We start from the raw sequence: 20,738 nt of genomic DNA on the forward strand, positions 1-20,738 counted from the left end.
TTGTATAGAGTCCGGCTCGTATTATTTAGCTTGAAACTCAATTCTAGCTCAACCATAAATTCAAGCCTGTGGCTAGATATAGTGTGTACTTGCGATCAAAATTAAGGAATCATCATTTTCCCCCTTTATTACAAAAAGTTAAACTCTAGTTGAACTCGAGTTTAATTTGACATTTAGTATGGAAATGTCTTTTTAAACCAGTGTTCAAGCCGGGTTTAAATCGACTCGAAATTAAGGTACCTACATGGTAGCAATCCCGTCAATAATAATTACTTATTCTGTTAGTGACCATGAAAGTTTAAAACAATATAGGGTTTAACATTTTTGTAATAAGGCCCTTTCCTTTGTGTTTAGTTCCGGGACTTCCTGGCGATAAGAACCAAATGACTGTGGGTGTAGGGTTGCCAGGCGTCCGGCTTTAGCCGGACATGTTTGGCTTTTTAGGGTCTTGTCCGGCCAAATATTGCCTTGTCCGGCCTGTCCGGCTTTTGTTAGGCTTTTTATTTGGTTGCCGCGCCAGGCGAAAGTAAAGCCACAGAATCATATGAAGCGCACGCATCAGGATGTTCAAATTCAAGTTTATTTGTTGGTTAGCAACCGATGATGATAGTACTCACTTATGAGCTGACACTAATTGCACCCCCCCCGTCACATGTACGGCTTTTAGGGTAAAATGTCCGGCCAAATGAAACACAAAGTCCGGCTTTTGTGATTTTGGACCTGGCAACCCTATGTGGGTGCGGGTCTGTGATGACTGGGGTATCAAAATCAATTTAAATTGTATAATGGTAGGTAGGTAGGTACTTACCAGTTTTTATTCATCTTAATTACTCATTTAGATGATTTAAGATCACGTCGCTTGGAACCTGAAAATAGGGTGATTCCATACCTAGCTCGCAAGTAGGTATAGACAATACCTTGCTTTTCAGCTATACCGTATAGCTGAAATTCAATGTTTAGATCAATTACAGACTTTGATCTTTTGATAAAGAAGTAAGTAGGATTTGAACGTTGTTTCTTAGGCTGGGTTGCACCATCTTACTTTAACTTTGACAAACGTCAAAAATCTGTCAAACTCCATAACATAAAAAACTGTTTATCGTCATAGTTACGGTCAAAGTTAGGTGGTGCAACTCAGCCTTAAAGTATCTAATAATAACACAATAGTGTCCGTTGTGTTTTACTCTTTAGACAAAACTATGCTTGACTATTATACGAACAATATTGTTATCTGTTACCTAGGCATATCTATATATATAAAAGAAAGTCGTGTTAGTTACTTCGCTTATAACTCAAGAACGGCTGAACCGATTTAGCTGAAAATTGTCAGGGAGGTAGTTTAGAGCCAGGAGAAGGACATAGGATACTTTTTATCCCGTTCGAAATAAAAAAAAAGTCTGCTTATTTATTGCCATTAAGGCGGAACAAAGTTCGCCGGGTCAGCTAGTAAATCAATAAATTAATCTTGGTCTATTATATTGGTTTGGGAAAAATAAGAAACATTTTCAAGTGAAGTAACTTACGTGGTATTTTATTAAAATTGTTGTTGTAATAAATAATAAAATAGTTTAAATACAATGCGAGCTGCGAGATGCCATTGTGGGTTTTTTATGCATTGTTATTCTGTAATAGGTTATTGTTATCCTGTGGGTTAGAAATCAGGATGTGAATAGTTTTGTTTCTCTATATCGAAAAACCACCATTACCCAGGTAGGCAGGTAGGTAGGTTAAGGTATTTGTAGCTTTACATCGTAACATTTCTACAGAATTAATTACTCATTAAATCGACTATCGAACTAAATATGTAAGTCATCATTTTATTTTCATCATTATTTTATACATTCTAGTTCACACACACGAGCTGTCTCGTTTACTGTTTTAAAAAAAAGAACCTTCTTACATTTAAAAGTGTATGAAATACCTATCTACTAAACTGATTGACCTCAAGAATTTATGTGGCATTATTGCTGTAGGTAAGTGTAATGCGATCTTTTTTCCGCAACCTGACAAAAAATCAAGATTTATTAAAGTTGTCCATAGATGATTACTTTATTTTCCTAAGGCCCAGTTTTTTGATTCGTCGTTAAAATAACCAATAGTCAAATTTGACAGATGTCAAATGAAAAGTGGTTAAATATCAGAAAAAAATGTTTTTCGAACAATGGTTAGCTTGACTTTTAGTACATTTTCTAACTATTAGTTTACATTTTGTTAATATTTAACTATTAGTAGCAAAATTTTACAATTTAACAAAAACATACTTATTTTAATTATAAATAAAAAAACTGGGCCTAAGTAAATAAGTAAGTAGGTCATAATTTAATCATTTATTTAACACACAGTGACATGAGTCCATACAATAAAATAGGCAATACATATACCTACAAATAAATATTGAATTAGCAATAAACAAACAGGTAGGTAAGTACCTACTTAAGTAAGTAACAAATAAAATCTACATAGGCCTTTGTCCAGCAGTGGACGTCATTTGGCTGAGACGACATAGATCGCCCCTGAAAACTTATCTCGCAGCGCACAATCAACAAAGTCGATTCAATTCGACGCAGCGAGGCGCTCGGGGTTGAGAGTTGAGACGCGCGGCGCGACAGCCGACCGCGGCGAGCGAACGAAGTCGAACGATTCAAGCGCCGCGCCTGTGTGTGCGTAGACACGGACACGCTGCCGAGCGGCGTCGCTAGCGGTGGGAGCACGTGGCTAGCCGCCATTTTGCGCCGCCGCCGGCGCGGTCTAGTCTCGAGCGGCACGTCGCGCGTCACGCCACGGCCAGCGTCATGGAGCAACCGCAAAACAAAACCACCGTAGAAGCGCTCATCAACGCTATAAAAGAACGACCTGTACTATGGTCGCCAGATGACCCCTTATTTAAAGTCAAAAAGGTCGTCAACAAGACATGGGACGAAATACAGGAACTGTTGCCGCAGTATGAAGGTAATTATCAGCAGTATTATTATTTGTATTTCGTTTTTATGATACTGACCTAAGAGTTTGCGCGGCTGGCCTTATCTGCCTTTCGCACACGGTAATAGTGAGCCAGAATGAATACTAAATTGCTCACGGACGGTGAGGCGATGAACTCGGCTCGGCGCGCGCGCCCGCGCGCAGGCAAACGCGGCGCGGCGGTTACAAAAAACTGTTCGTATTCGGGCTCGCTTTGTCAAACGAAATTTTTATACTTGAACTAGCTTTTGCCCATGGCTTCGCCCGCGTGAAATTTAGTTTGTCACAGATCTTTATAAATTATAGCCAACCAAGTATGTTATTCTGATGTAATAATCGAAATATTAACTTTCGCATTTATAATAATTTATGATAGTACGATTTGGACTTTGGTAAACATTTAGAAAAACCTTCATCGCCTAATATTTAAAACTAGATTTTTCTACTATTTAACACTAGAGTGCTCGCGCCCCTAAATACTCCTAGAGTGCTCGCGCGGGTGACATATGTCCCCCATTATGATATGGGTTTATTTTTGCTAATCTTATTTAATACAAGTAAAACAATTTATAATATTAAACATAAACTATATTTCTTACTAAATAATTTTAAAAAAGTTAGAATTTCTTTCATGAACTCTTATTATAAACCAAAAGAAATACTTCAATATTTTTCAAATATTTTAGGGTCGAAGAGACCAAAGTAGTTTAAATAGTCGTTTGACCTGTTATTTTGGCAAAAATATCACCTAATTAGAAAGTTAATCAATAAATTTATCTTATTCTGTGATATTTTGATCACAACTCGGGCACGATATGATTTGATGATCTGGACAAAAACGCCTATTCCACTTGTTACATTTGCTTACAAGTGCTTCGATTTCTTGCTCTTGTGCAAAAAACATATCGTCCTTTGCCACAATACTGGCAAGTTTTGTGCTAGTTGGTGTTCTCGCAAGCCCAGAAGAATCCTGGTTTTTAATTTTATAGTCCTAGGTGAATTATTACTACATTGCATACAATCTAAAACATCTACTTTCTTGCATCAGTTTATGCTTATAAAACAATATAATTATTGTAAATGTTTAAAAAATTGTTAAAAATTATAACTTTGAGCTTACATGAAAGTAAACTTGATTTTAAACCGCGACGATAGGGGATCAAACAATTCCTCGAGTGCTCGCGCGGGGGACATGCGTCACCCAAACACTTTAAATGTTTTCTGCACTCACGTTGATGCGTCTAGCAAGATGGCGTTACTACTAAAATGTGCATCAATACATGCTCGAAGAATACCTGAGAAGGCAGCACTGTAGCTCGATACCTTGAAAAAATATTTAAAAATTTTACACCTTGGGTGACATATGTCACCCGCGCGAGCACTCTAGTGTTAAACTAGTGATGCAACGAATACTACTTTTACGAATACGAATATTAAATCTACTGTTCGGCGAATACGAATATCTCTACATAGTCATGAAATACTCATAAATGCAACTCTTTTTATTATGGTTAATGTTTTAGTAATTACAATTTACAAATAGCAGTTTTTTTGTTATTTTATCACTTTATTTTGTAACTTCTATACAGGGTGTTAGGCTTAGATTAATAAAACCTAGATAGATAGTCAGTGCACGAAAGGTGAGGCAGTTTTTAGGGAGCCGGCACGGCTCACCCGTAAACGTCACATGAACTGTCAAAGTGAAAAATTGGTAAACACGTCCGACGAATTTTAATTAATAAAAACGGTTTGTGATGTGAAAGGGTGTCTAAAATACATCAGAAAAACGAAAGAAAGTGACCAGTGTTACATTTCATAAGTAAGTACTACAATTCGACGCGTATTTTGCTTGAATTTGGCTTTCAAAAATTAAATACGGGAATGATACCAGTAACAAGAAAATTTATTTCCCAATTGTTCGCCGTACAAATACACTTCCTTTTTTATGAAATCGAGACTTTTAAGTCGATTTATCTTATTGTTATTAGGTAGGTACTTTGAATTCAATAAATAAGTAAGTACATGATGCGTTTTGTTTTTGTTAATTCTGTACCCCCAGTGAAAACGGAGTTAAGTCGAAAATGGTGATTTTTGGGAAATCGCATTTGAAGTTAAAAAAAATCCTGCTTCGTCGCTATTAGAGATAACTTGGTGAAATATTTTTTAAGTGAAAGGTAATGTTAGATATAATTAGGCAGTATGCCAGTTTGGGAAATATAGCATGTAGTTTTTTCGTAATTAAATAAAAACCCAGTTATATCGCCATGCACGGCAACTTTACATTCGTGTAAAGTGATGTAATGGGACATAAATCATTTTACACCACACTGAATTGACCACCCGCTAACAAGTGTAAAGTGATACATTTTACGCCATTTCTGTTGATATTTTTTTGTTTCTTTAATTTTAGAAAAAGTTGTAAAACAAACATTAGTAATTACACTATGAGGAATCATTATTTCAGGTTATTTAGGGTATATCGTCCAAAAATTTCTACTTATATCAATATACACCAATTTTGTGATGAGAAAAAAAATGTGTAAACTGATCTAACTAACATAATAGCGATCTAAGTATCCTAATAATTATGTGTAAAGTGATATAAGTGGCGATTGTAAAGGAATAAGGCTAGAATTTTAGAGTGGATTCTAATTATTTACTCCTTAAATGTTTATTCTGATCTGAAACTAATATTTTATTAATTATTACACCATATACCATGAATGATATCGGCCTAAATCACATACATTATCTCCTATTTTAAAGTAAGTATTAGTTGAAGCAATTGGGTAATAAAGACCAGAAACAACAATGGTTTCACATCAACTAATTAGACAGGAGACAGAGAAAAGTTTGTTTTCTACAATTACCTTATTAGGAATCAAACTCTGGACCAGAGATGATGATGTCAAGCTATATTGATTGCTTTTTGGCTACAGAAGGATAATATAAAAGTAAAGTCATAAAATGCATTTGTTTTCAACAAAGAGGCTTTAAAAAGCCCTTTAACACGTCCTAGTATCACTTGAACCCTACTTTTATTTTGGAACATAAATAGGTCAGTGCTGAGAAGAAGCAGCGCAAGATATTTAGCCACCCTTGTCAGCCTCTTCTTAAATCATAAATAACTTGAAAAAATCGAACTGCCTAAGACGGGAATCTTCTGAAATCAATAGAGACATGATTAACAAGACATGTTATACTTGCGAGCTAAGCAGATAAAGTTCAGCAACACATGCCATTTACATAATTATTTACTTTATACATAGTATCCATTCATAAGGACTTACGTAGTTAGTTTTGCAGGGCAATCGAATATTGCACTTAACCTTTTGATTAGACCATTGTGCGCTATTTGATCTTCCTATTCCAACCACTCCAGATCCCCCCAGGTAGCAGCAGCCTATCTAGGTCTCTACAGGCCTTCTGCAGCGTCCCTGGTGATTGGAGAATTTGAGCCTGTTGATCTGCTACGCTTCTGCACTCCTTGTGCACGTGCTGTGGTTTTTCTTCTGCCTCCATGCATCTTCTGCACAGCAGGCTGTCTGTACAGCTATACTGTGTAGGTGTTTGTTTAACATACCTGTTATTACACTTAGGACCTTGCGGATGTTGTCCCTGTTTAGTCTTATGAGTCTTTAACTTTTTCGATATAATATCCACAACTGCATCTTTTGTTTGCCTACATCTTTCACAATCTTTCCATTCTGTGTGGTGTTATTTTTCTATTTTGGAGCGCAGCCAGGCCTTGATCTGTGCTTATGGTATCGGCATTATAATTGTTCCGGACCAAATACCGTCGTGTACGATCCCCTTCTGGCCAGTTCATCTGCTGCGTCGTTGCCCAAGGAGTTACTGTGTCCTTTGATCCACTTCAGGAGTGCAGGGTAACGCCATTTGCATCTGCAATGACTTAGGAGCGCGTCATGGCATTCCAATATAAGTATTATAATGTAGTATATTAAGTTGCTTTGTATTGCTTGCACTATCTGAGATTATTTTTATATTCAGACCTCGGATGTCTATGGTTGCAACCGCCTGTGCTGCTCTGATTGCAGTCTGCTTGGAAAATTGTATTGTGTTTATCTAGTGTTGTTGATATTCTTAGTATATTTAGGTAATTGGAGAAGACACCAGCTCCCGTACCTTTTTGGGTTTTGGAGCCGTCAGTGTAATATCCTAACTTCATTGATTCCAGAGCAATCTTGCGTTTCCGCTGTAAGCTGGATATTATATCTTCAGTCGAAGAGTGAACACAGGGAATTCTGCCGATAGGTGCCTCGGTGAGAGGTATTTCTTTTATTAGGGTTTTGTGCAGGATCGTGGAATGTCCTGTCTCCTTGTTTTGCTTTTATATGCCGTTCTTACCTTTAAGTCTTAGAGCGGCTGCTTGCGCTTCCTCCTGAATGATGAGGTCTAAAGATCTGAGATTCAGAAGGTACTCAAGTGATGTCGATGGAGTGGTTCTCATACAACTAATGGCCGCTATGCTTACTAGGCGTTGCAGGCTTTGGAGTTTTGATCTTGCTGTTGATAGTTGTGTTCTGTGCCACCACACAAGTGATCTATAATAATATGTGTAAGAGGGCCATATAACCGACGTGTAGAGCCAGTGTTATCTTTGGGTTGAGACCTCATCTACTACCAATGAGTCTCTTGCACTGATGGAATGCTATACAGGCCATTTTTATTTTGTTCTCGACAAGACTCGCCCAGTTCAATTTGTTGTCTAAGGTGATGAGTTTTGTTTATAAAGAGTTCTGGTAGTTGGAGCTCTTGTAAATTCTATAATGCACTTATTAAGTACTTTTATTGACAACGTTAGGCACTATGAATTCAATTATATGTTTTACTAGTAGATGTTAACCATTATTTATTAAAACTATTAACTAAAGTTCTTTGATTTATAAACTACGCATTATGTTTTCCTTTAATCTGACAATTGGGCTAAGGTATATCATTTTACACCAAATAATTAACCAAATCATTAGTTGCGATTTTCAAACGTTTTTGATCTAAGTAACTGATAACATTTTACACATGTACGAAACTTTTGTGGTTAATGGTATTAGTCTAATTGAATCATTATACACAAAATAAATAATCATTTGTCTTTTACTTTTTGTGCTATAAATTAAGTTACATTCTTTTTCACCAACCAACAATATATAGTTTTTTTTGTGTATATTAATATGAGTCATCTTATATTGTTAATCACAAATTCAATCTGAACAACTTCAATCGTGTAAAAAGTAGTAACACGAGTCGTACCTCTTGACACAATAAAAAATTGAAAGAAGCCTCCGGTACACTTTGTTAAAAGTATACATGTATCAATATACACGAAAGAAAACTCAAAATTGGTTCACAAAGCCTTACTTGTATCATTTGGCACAAAATTATTTTCTTTTCTATACGTCGTAGAAACATACCGATTAGATACAAAAATAGCTAATTTTTCAGAGATTCACATTATGTTATAAAGTCAATTTTGATCTAAGTCGAGTTAGATCCCTTTTCACTGGGGGTACAGAATTATAAAAAAATTAAAAACGTATTAAAAATTTCCCTACTTTCGGGAAAATCGCCTTCACTGTCTACACTCCCCAACAAAATTGACACTAATGACATAAGATTTTTGCCTCACTCTTGATGAAGCGTTTGTATGAAGACTATCCATCTAGGTTTTATTAATCTAAGGTGTTAGGTAAATGGGTATATGAGCCGACACTAGCCCATGTTAACATGGTCATATAAATGGTATGGTGAAGTCAGAAAATTGAGTCATTAGTAGAAAGTCATTTTAATTATTTTATTTTTCATACAAATCGTATTTTATAAAATTTATTTTGTATGAAAATTAAAAAAATTAAAATGATGATATCAAATTTCTGACTTCACCATACCATTTATATGCCCATGTTAACATGGGCTAGTGTCGGCTCATATACCCATTTACCTAACACCCTGTATATCCGAATATGTCTACTATTCGGAGAATACGAATATTCGTATTCGTTGCATGACTAATTTAAACTATTTTGCCTAGTATTTCATTTAATCCGGGTCTAATGCATGCAGCATGGAAAAAAAAAGAACTTGGTTACTTTCGTATTTATAAAGTTCGTACCTACTTAGATTAATAAAGCCTAGATGGATCCCGCTAACTCCCGTTCCCGTGGGAATTTTGCAATATCCTGTTGTAACTAAGCTTAAAGTTTACTAAGGTACCTGCATGCCAAATTTCAAGCGTCTAACTTAAGCGGTTTAGATTTTTCATACAAAAGGATTTTCCCGCTAATTCCCGTTCCCGTGAGAATTTCGGGAATTCCTTGTTGTAACTAAGCTTTAGGTTTACTAAGGTACCTACATGCCAAATTTCAAGCGTCTAACTTAAGCGGTTTAGATTTTTCATACAAAAGGTTTTTCCCGCTAATTCCCGTTCCCGTGGGAATTACTAAGTATACTATAACCTGCCCAGGAGTATGAAGAATAATTGTACCAAGTTACGTTAAAATCCGTCGAGTAGTTTTTGTTTCTATAAGGAACATACAGACAGACAAAATTTTTACTGATTGCATTTTTGGCATCAGTATCGATCACTAATCACCCCCTGATAGTTATTTTGAAAATATATTTCATGTACAGAATTGACCTCTCTACAGATTTATTATAAGTATAGATTGCATTTAAATAATATTAAAATAGATCTTAATCAACAATGTATTTTTTCTTCATTGAATGTACTACAGGTCTACCAGAATCTCATGGCAAACGAAAATATTGGAAAAGTGTATTTTTCATTATGGCAATTGTCTATGGCTTTATTGTCACCTGTCAAAGAAAATTATGAAAGCGTTCAGCCGCTGCAAAAATTTTGTAATCTCTTCTTGACTATTTGTTATTTTTATGAAAAAGTCGAAAAAGCTCAAGCAATTCATATTGTTTTCAATGTGAATTGTAAAATAAGGCATAATTCAAAGTCAATCTTTGATTTTAAAGCGCGTCGTCGAGTTGAAAGTAAGTTGAACTAAAATGTTTTGATACATTTAGTTTATTATAGATAATTTAAATAATTAATTTCTCAGACATTTCTTGACGGATTTCAAGAAAAACTTTATCGCGCGCGTCCCTGATTCAAAAACCGGGATTAAACTATCCTATGTCCTTTCCCGGGACTCAAACTATCTCTATGCCAAATTTCATCAAAATCGGTTCAGTGGTTTAGGCGTGAAAGCAAGACAGACAGACAGTTACTTACGCATTTATAACATTAGTATAGATATAGAAGTATAGATTTAATGCTATGGTCACATTATTAGTATTTATTAATAAGCACTGATGAAATTGAATGTAGGTCTTAGATTAATAAAACCTAGATGGATAGTCTTCATACAAACGCTTCGTCAAGAGTGAGGCAAAAATCTTATGTCATTAGTGTCAATTTTGTTGGGGAGTGTAGACAGTGAAGGCGATTTTCCCGAAAGTAGGGAATTTTTTAATACGTTTTTAATTATTTTATAATTAACAAAAACAAAACGCATCATGTACTTACTTATTTATTGAATTCAAAGTACCTACCTAATAACAATAAGATAAATCGACTTAAAAGTCTCGATTTCATAAAAAAGTAAGTACGTATGTACGGCGAACAATTGGGAAATAAATTTTCTTGTTACTGGTATCATTCCCGTGTTTAATTTTTGAAAGCCAAATTCAAGCAAAATACGCGTCGAATTGTAGTACTTACTTATGAAATGTAACACTGGTCACTTTCTTTCGTTTTTCTGATGTATTTTAGACACCCTTTCACATCACAAACCGTTTTAATTAATTAAAATTCGTCGGACGTGTTTACCAATTTTTCACTTTGACAGTTCATGTGACGTTTACGGGTGAGCCGTGCCGGCTCCCTAAAAGCTGCCTCACCTTTCGTACTCCGACTATCTATCTAGGTTTTATTAATCTAAGATGTAGGTACAATTTATTTATTACTTTTACCTCGACTTTCCGTAATTATGAATACAACAACTAATAAAAATTAATAAAAACAACACAAACATTATTTCACAGTAAGAAAATCTTTATTTTTGAAAATAATCAGTCAGTAATTTGGTATCAGGATTTATGCTATGATGCTGATTTAAATCTTGACAATAAGCAATCCCACGACGACGGGTTCAATCCTCATCTGAGGTAGTCGATATTTCCAAGTTTGACTTGTTCTGTTCTTCTTCTTGCAATGGTATAGTTGCTATATATTCCAGAAAGGAGTCACGAGTGGCCTGTGCATGTGGTTGTGTTCCATTATTCTTTCTATATTTTTTTATATCCCTTACATTTACTTTGATAGGCGTTTTCATAGCTCTTTTGTAATGAATATCATCATTTCCATCAATGTCGCGAACCACATTGTGTAAAACACATAATGTTTCAACAACAAGTTTGGTGTTTACCGTAGTTTTTACCTGCTCTTTGTTCAAATATTTCCCCCATTTATTGAACCAAATTTGGAATGCATAATCGATGGTTTTTTTTGTTTTCAATAGTAGTTTATTAAATTTTATCATTTCTACAGAATGGTTGCTCGTTAAAAACGGGCGTAACAGGTAAGGCCTCAAGGGGTAATTTCGGTGTCCTATGATTACATATGGCAAAATCTTATTCGAATTAGGCAACTTTTGTGGAGGGGGGAATTCAAATTCCTTGTCTCGTATTTGCCGGTTTAAATCTGAACCGCAGAACGTTTCTTCTTTGATGTTTTCCCTACCGATGACATTTACTGCCAAGAACTTATAATTTGCGTCTACTATGGCGTGAACTGCATACGATGTATGTTTCATGAAGTTAGGCTTAGGGTTAGGTGGTAATTTTTTTTTCCCCTTAAGAATTCGTTCATCAATTACTCCTACACAATTGGGAAATTTAAACTTCTGCCAATATTGTTCAGCTACTAATTTCAATCGATCTTTGGTAGGTCTTGGCATATGTAGCGGTCGCAATATGTCATTTATGGCGTTGCATGTATCATACATAAATTTGGTAGCGGCAGAATAACATACATGGTGAATAGGTAATAATTTATAGAGTGAAGCCCCAGTGGATAGGTGCCTGAAATAAAAAAAATATCACAAATACGGACATTAGTATTATAAACATGAACAAATTGATGTGTTACGCTATGCTACGCTAGCTGGTTACGCTGATGAGCCTAAGCTAGGACCCGCCTAGTACCAAAGACGACCAATCAAGCTAAACGCACAGCATTTTAAGTACATAGTTCTAATAGGTACTACTTTTCAGCAAAAAATTGTTGGTCCCATTTGCTGTTGACCACCTAAAGTAATATTTTTATTAGATTTTCTTTTTCTATAATGTTATTAAAAATTGATTTTTATTAGGTACATTATTTTGATGACCATTTTTGTTACAGTTGAAGATTTGCGACGAAAATGGAAAAACTTGAAAGATTCCTACAGAAAAGAATTTAAAAAGTCTTGCAAAATAACATCTTCTTTTGACGGCACAGAATGGTATGAATCACCGTGGCAATATTATAATTCGATGTCATTTATGCGAAACATACTGCTGAAATCGCCAGAACAGAAACCACTCCTGCTAGAAAATGTTCCAGATGCTCCACAGTTTCCCGCGGACCAGAATCCTGTGGAACGGAACTGCGTGGAACAAAAGCCCGTGAAACAGAAACCAGTGGATCAAAAACCATTGGAACGGAAACCCGTGGAACATAAACCCGCGACACGGAAACGCGCGGCACCGAAACCCGCGGAACCGAAACCCGCGGAATCTGAAGAGGTATCTAGTGACAGCAGCAGTAGCAGCAGCAGCAAAGAAAGCACGCATGTTATTAAAAAGAGGAATGTAGCGCCATATAATAAAATGGGTAAAATTAGAGCAGAGTACTTGGAGATTGAAAAGAGAAAACTTAAAATGCTGGAAGATGAAATAAAAAGAAGTCAAAATAATGAAGGAGCTGCAAAATCCGAAGATTACCACTTTTTAATGAGCTTGATGCCTCAAATGGAAAAATTAGAACCTGTCCAGAAACTCAGAGTTCGCAATAAAATTAACAAAATTTTTATAGAAGAATTATTGTCTACTCATATGGATCTGGACGAAGATGATAGCGTCAAGAGCGAGCCCATTTCTTAGATTAAGTAGTTATAAAGATTTTTGATAATCATCATCATCATCATCTCAGCCATAGGACGTCCACTGCTGAACATAGGCCTCCCCCAATGCTTTCCATGTTACCCGGTTGGTAGCGGCCTGCGTCCAGCGCTTTCCTGCTACCTTTATGATGTCGTCGGTCCACGTGGTGGGGTGGACGTCCCACGCTGCGTTTATAATTAATTCATGATAATAACAGACTAAAAATGTATAATCATTCCATGTCTTCTTTTTTACCCGACTGCGCGACGTAAAGGAGTGGTAATTTGTTTGTTTATTGTTTGTCCATTGATGATTGTAAAATGAAAATTAAAATAATTGTTTCTTTTTTAATAAACCAAAAATATAAATCAAAATTCTTTCTAATTTATTAACAACAATCAAAACTCATAATAATCGGTCAAAACCACTTGACTGCAAAAATCAGTCAAAAGTTGTTTCCCCTGAGTTAAAATCTTAAGTGTTGTCATTAGTGAAAATTAATTGGAAAAAAATCATCAAAAATGTAAATGTTATACAATAAAACCATTTAAAAGTGTAACTTTTATGTAATTTGTGCATACAAATTAATCACACACACTTTAGATGGGTACTACGGTAGGTGTCATTATTTTATTATGCACAAATCATATAAACGTTACGCTTTAAAATTGACTTATAATACGTTTTTGATGATTTCCTGATTTTACTTTTCACTAATCATTATTACTTTGTCTGATTGGTAAAATTTTAAATCGGGCCAAACCTGTTTTGACTGAAAAGTGGTTTTTGACTTACGCCCTTGGTCAAAATCACTTTTGACTAGAAATTTCAGTCAAAAGTAATATTGACCGAGGGCATCAATTAAAACCACTTATGACTGTTTTTGAAAAGTGATTTTGACCGATTATGAGTTTTGACTGTAACACATACATCACATTACAAATAGGCTTTAGTTAAGTTTTTGGGTTAGTAGTAGTTTCGCACGATTTTCCTTCGCACGAATGTGCGAAACGTCCCCTTTTAATAATATTTTTGTTTTAGTAGGCGTTTCGCCCGGATGTATTAAAAGTAGTATTCAAATCGCGTGCGAATCGACTCTTTTTTGAACTAGTAGTATGCTATTACTAGTTCTCAAAGGGATCGATTCGCACCCGTTTTTAATACTTTTGATACATCAAAATATCAAAATATTGAAGGGGACGTTTCGCACACTCGTGCGAAGGAAAATCGTGCGAACCTACTACTAACCCAAGTTTTTCATTTAAAAATAATATGATAAATAACATACCTCAAAGTCAGAAATAGCTTTTCCTGGGGTTCTACTGCATATTTCAGTCGCTCAGGATTGTCGCATCTTAAACGATGGTCCAGCTGGCCCAGTATGTAGTCGAATACATTTATGCTCACTCCTGTATACTCAATAAATTTATTTTTAGACTTCCGTAGATTTTCATAATATCCCTCCGGCAACCTGAGTTTGCTGGGGTCGGTGAGAGGCTCAGTTGGCTTTCTAGTATTCTCTAGTATATCTTGTGCGAAAAATGGACTTGAATCAGCTAAAAAAATGGCATATTTTGAAAGGGCCATTTTGCTGATTTTACGAACGCACGGCCGCTTTCGCTCAATACTTCGGCACACTGGTGCAAACACAAAATGGCGGCTCCTCGGTTCCTCTCCCCACTCGCCCGCACCTACCCCGCCACTTGCTGCGTAGTCCGCGTATACACAGAATACACTGCTGGCTAAATAACATACGTTGTCAAAATTCGTTTTAGCTGTTTAGTTGGACCCGATTCTAATTTGTATGAACAATCAATCGGTGTATTGTGCGCACTTTCTTAGAATTATCTCCATATTACTGTGATATTACTTATAACAGCCCGACCCAACTAACGGCCAACTAAAAGTCGATGGTCTGCGCCTAGGCTTAGGGTAGATTTTACAATCATAACTTATAACGAATAACTGAAGAATAAAATTGGCCTATTGACAGTTTCTGTATGGGAAATGTGTCAACATGTTAATTTTATTCTTGAGATAAAAATATCCGACGTTTGAAAAATCAGCCCTTACAATACCTACTTATGCCGACGTTCTAATATATTGTTTACTTAGTAGTTTTCCATAAAATTTGTAACATTTATGACGGCCACCGTGCTTTTCGCATTCTACAGTCTACAGCGAATGATAATGACTAGTTGCGGTCATGAGTTCGAATTCCGCCAAGGGAAATTGTCATCGACGTTTTATTTTGTATATGAAGTTATAGGTATCAATCAATTCAAATGCATACGTATGTTTGGGTAGTATTTCATCGTGTACAAATACTGCTTAGTTCCATTAACGCTTTGATTTGGTAAAAATCAAATGCAAAGTAGGGACCCTAAATGATTTTTTTCAATGTAAATTAAGTTTAGGAACCATATTGTTATCTTATGTACATTACTATTGTGTAGCTAACTAAGTAGGTCTTTGTGATTATTATTACAGCTTGTCATAAACTTGCATACGACTGTACCTTCCTGGTCCTTCTGTTTTTGTTAAATTAATAACTACCGTGAAATGACATTTAAAATTTTTAACAAACTTAAATAGAAACCTGCAAAGAATTGCACTAAATTAAAGCAGTTTGGAAACCAAACAGTAATTATGTTTTTATTTAATTTATTTCAAGTGATCGTAGTTAGTTTAGGCGACGCGACATATCAAAGTTCGATTCAAAATAGGTACCTACAACTTAAAGCTTGTGTTTTGTTGTATTTCAATAGACGAGACGAATATCAGCATTCAATTTCTTCATAATAGGTACCTATCTACAATCTACATTAAGTGTCTAAAGAGTAAGACCATTTATTTTATAGTTAAGCAAACTTTGATACAAAAATGCTATCACATTTTCATACAAGTAGTAAGGTATAATAATATTATGGCTATTTTAAACGCATCTGTAGTCCAGTGGTTACAGAACTTACTTCTAAGCCCGGAGGCTATTGATTCGATTCTTTCTAACGTAGGTAGGTATATCAACAATGACTTTATGTCTATGAGTATTTACACTTGTAGTACCTATAGTATTACTAGCTTTTGCCCGCGGCTTCGTGCGCGTTATTTTCAGTTTGTCACAGAAAGATCGACTTACTTAACATTTTATCGTTTTAAATCAAATCAAATAATGTATTTACTTACAGACACGGTACAATAGATGGTACCTAATTAAGTGAATATCGTTAAACTATCGCCGTAAATTATAGCCTTTATGATTATTTTTTTTTAACTTAATGCATTAATGCAGTACATAAGACGAACTAAATGCCATTTGTTATTCTGATTAATAAACATTTGCTGTAAAGTTCCATCAAAATCCATTCAGTAGTTTTTGCGTGAATCAAACAATGTATATACTTACAGACACGGTACAATAGATGGTAATTAATTAAGTGAATATCGTTAAACAATTGCCGTAAATTATAGCCTTTATGTTTTTTTTAACATAATGCATTAACGCAGTACGTAAGACGAACAAAATGCCATTTGTTATTCTGATTAATAAACATTTGCTGTAAAGTTCCATCAAAATCCGTTCAGTAGTTTTTGATAATATAATGAAATAGTAATAAAAATACATCCTCACAAACTCGCATTTTATTGTCTACAACGAGGGAGCTAGTAAAAAGCTAATATTATAGTAAGATCAATGATATTAAAGAACTATAGATATGTTACGTTCATAGAAATTACGATTTGAATCCGTGCCGAGCTATTCCAAATTGCACACATTGACAAATGTAACTGATAAGTGAAACAAAAGATACGAAATAGCACGCAAATGAAAGAGATAGCTATAGTTTTAACGATTCTGCACTAACTAATCTATGTTCGCAGCGCACGCATCCTTATCGCTCTAACGTCAAAACAAGATCGCTTTCTCTTTCTTAACTTGAACATGGCGCATGGCGTCTTGATTGTTTGCATAAATAATTGAAAATATAAATACTAAATAATTTTGCATAATCACATGTGGTAAGAGATCCCTTGTATTTTGTTTACTTTAGAGTCATAATTGGTACACTTTCGAAACACACACGATGGCATTTTTTATTTATTTTGGTAAGAACAGGAACTTACGGTGTGGTACGCACGCGATTGCGCACGACGCAGGCCACACGAAGACTAAACACAAGACGTCCCAATTGGGACGTATTTGAGTATTCACAGCGCGAGCGCTTATAACATATCTGCTTTTGTTTTTATATAATATCATTGAGTAAGATGTTAATTGTTTTCTATGTCGCGGCGGCCACAGATTAAAATGTTGCAGGAAGGCGCTGAATTCAGGCCGCTGCCAATCGGCCAATATGAAAATAAATAAAGGCTGTGTTCTGCACAAATTATGACGATAGTTTTCTATAGAAATTTTCCTTTTATTTTAAGTTTAAAAATGAAGCAATCCACCCAGAAAATGTATAGTGCCTGCTGCCTGCCTAGGCGGCGCGCGCGCATTGTAGGTACAGTTAGAATTCCGCGTTTTGTAGGTTGCACCGTTCGTGCATTCGCTCCACAAATCAGCCAGCCTGGCAAATCGCTTTCAACGTGGGTCACATTCACTTATCACTCATTGTTTATTCGAACTCCTATGTTCTTCTGATTAATTTCGTTGCGGGTCCAATGGCAGTTTAAATTTCCCCCGGGACAAACTTTACCTTCACTAGTTGGGTTTTTATTGGCGGTCAAGCGATCCTGGCTACACAGGAATTGCAGTGGTGGGGTGGGAATAGTCCCGTTATCACTCTATATGTTTAACTAGCTACTTATAATAACCATCATCAGATCATTTCGCCTACACTGCAGGTGCCCGAGCATCTCTAATTGCAGAGGAAAATGGAGGATATGAAAGAGATATGAAGTGGTCCTATTCTAGTCTGCCGGAACCAAACGGCTGTAAAAAAATCTAGTAAACATCTTCTTTTCATAGTATGAATGAAATTCACTATCGCTATATGCGAGCTTAAGGCTGAGTTGCACCACCAAACTTTGACCGTAACTATAACGATAACCGGTGATTTTTGTATGGAGTTTGACAGACTTTTGACGTTTGTTACAGTCTAAGTAAGATGGTACAACCCAGCCTGTCTTTTATTTAAACTACGGATTTTTGTGCAGTTTTCATCAATTTATTGATACTTAGAATGATTCAAGAGGAAACTAAAGACTTCAGATGCATAACATTACACGCACCCGTACAAAGCTGGGGTGGGTTGTTAGTTAAAAATAAAACTAGCTTGCACACTGCAGTCGAAAGTATAGTTGGAGGATGTTAAGAATTTCTGAGTCTATTTAGACTTAATTTCTAATTACTCTATTCACATTCCAGATTTATTAAACGCTGACACAACTAATTAGGCAATGACGTTAATTGGACAAGGACTGTTCAGCTGCGCATATTATTATCCTGTGTAAGAGTAGGCGCACACCGTTGATTTTAGTTGGCCGATAGTTGTGCCCGATTTCAAATTGTATGAAGAATCGGCCAAATCGAATCAGCGTAGTGTGCGCACTCCCATACATGCCCATACCTACTGATCAAAAGCCCGACTAAACTATCGGCCGACGAAAAATCAACGGTGTGCGCCTACTCCAACTACTCCAAGTGTGGACATGGTGTAAGTTGTGGTGTAAGTCTTATTAAAATTTTAATAAACTTTATGGTGTAGGGACGTTAACGAGAAGCCGTTCCGGCTCACTAAAAGTTGCCTCACTTTTAGTGCACTGACTATCTATCTAGGCTTAATTAATCTAAAAATTCGTATGGAATTATGGATGTTACTGTAATTATGATGAATTGAAAATTATTAATAAAATTAAAATAATATCTATCATCATTAATATGTCTCAATCTGGTAAACGTGAATATAAAACTGAGATTAATTATAAGCTTTTATTACGTTTAGCTAGCAGTTATTCATAATTCACTAGTCTCATCCGTAAAAGTAATAAAATAAGACCCAAAATTATTTGCCCAGTAGGTAGGTATATAATATTAGTTGCAAATACCTACATATTCAAAAGTATAAGTTACTTTACCTTGATTTTTTAGAATCCAGCAGAAATGTAAACAAACACTTTCATATACAATTACACCATTATCACTTACGTGTTCATAAATCATACACACTACTTCACAAGCCCGTGAAACCAACTTTATTCTCACGATTAAACAAGTTTGAAATCAATCTTTGAAACGTAAGTACTACAATAATTTCAATTCGCGATTAACGAGAAGTTTTGTCGCCTCACTAGTGCACAGATTAAAAATGTTTTAATGTCAGTTGGCCATATTTGTTTAAGTTTCCGCTGAATTCTAAAGAATTCGACTGTACACATGGTTACATGCACAGTCACATCGTCACATAGTCTTTGCTTTTCACTTTAGGATTTTTCTTTACTTCCGACATCTAAAAAGAAATATGACATCTACTGGTAAATGATTAAAAAATAAATGGGAACCTTATTAAAATTTGAAACACTATTCATGTTCCAAATATTAATGGGATTCCCTATTTATATGATGCATGCTAGCTTTTCGCCCGCGGCTGCGCCCGCGTGTAATTTTGTCTGTCACAGCAGAAAAACTTTTTTGCGCGCGTCCGTTTCAAAAACCGGGATTAAACTATCCTTTGTCCTTTCCCGGGACTCAAACTATCTCTATGCCAAATTTCATCAAAATCGGTTCAGTGGTTTAGGCGTGAAAGCAAGACAGACAGAGTTACTTACGCATTACGCATATTAGAAGTATAGATTAGTATAGATTTAGTGCTATGGTTATTGGTTACATCTAGGGGCAAGGCAGTGCCCCCACCAAGTCGAGCAAAAAAGCGGCACGGCCGTACCATCCTTTTCTCGAAGCAATTCAGGCCATTTTCGACCCCCTGTATCATCGTTGTGGATAAAACTAGAAGACTGAATTTTCAGTATCCATGCAGGCATTGTAAAGACACGGTATATTTCAAATTTCATTCAATTTGAATCAGTAGTTTAAGAATTATAACGGGTCAAAGTTTCTTAATTTTGTCACTCACTGACTGACTGACTGACTCACCGATCATCAAAATTCTAAGGCACTTCTAGCAGACCTAGAACCTTCAAATTTGGAATATAAGTAGTGTTTGGTGTATGAATCAAGGAAAAACTAAAATATTTGGGGGCACGGTAGTGCAACCGCTAAGTCTAGCAAAATTTTTCAATTTCGGTCCAGTTTTATAAATATTTAACTACTTACCTAAATAAGTTTGTAATCTATATATATAAAAGAAAGTCGTGTTAGTTACACCACTTATAACTCAAGAACGGCTGAACCGATTTAGCTGAAAATTGTCAGGGAGGAGCCAGGAGAAGGACATAGGGTACTTTTTATCCCGTTAGAAATTAAAAAAAAAGTGCTTATTTATTGCCATTAAGGCGGAACAAAGTTCGCCGGGTCAGCTAGTATCATATAAAATTAAATATAAAGGCAGTATAAACGGTAGTGTCCCCGCCAAGTCGAGTAACATTTTTCAATTTCGGTCCAGTTTTCAGCTCAAGAAGTAGAACCGGAAAAGAGAAAACGGAAG

The 20,738-nt window shown here is 35.7% G+C and overlaps 2 protein-coding genes across 2 annotated transcripts in view; both read left to right on the forward strand.

The window, feature by feature from the left end:
* LOC135078118 (breast cancer metastasis-suppressor 1-like protein) overlaps positions 1–20,738 on the forward strand; it is a 142,788-nt gene that overhangs the window by 79,670 nt on the left and 42,380 nt on the right. The window lies entirely within an intron of this gene.
* Positions 2,726–13,505, forward strand: LOC135078116 (uncharacterized). The gene is made up of 2 exons (XM_063972694.1): positions 2,726–2,949; positions 12,392–13,505. Exons 1-2 carry the CDS (start codon positions 2,793–2,795, stop codon positions 13,129–13,131), a joined length of 897 nt encoding a protein of 298 aa, XP_063828764.1. The 5' UTR covers positions 2,726–2,792; the 3' UTR covers positions 13,132–13,505.

This window comes from Ostrinia nubilalis, chromosome 14 (genome assembly GCF_963855985.1).
Source record: "Ostrinia nubilalis chromosome 14, ilOstNubi1.1, whole genome shotgun sequence".
Taxonomy (NCBI): Eukaryota; Metazoa; Arthropoda; class Insecta; order Lepidoptera; family Crambidae; genus Ostrinia; species Ostrinia nubilalis.

What these genes read in the sequence shown, in the direction of transcription:
- LOC135078116 (XM_063972694.1), top strand. Translation starts at nt 2,793, where the DNA reads ATGGAGCAACCGCAAAACAAAACCACCGTAGAAGCGCTCATCAACGCT. An exon ending in ACTGTTGCCGCAGTATGAAG is followed by an intron (nt 2,950 to 12,391) that starts GTAATTATCAGC and finishes TTTTTGTTACAG; the next exon opens with TTGAAGATTTGCGACGAAAA.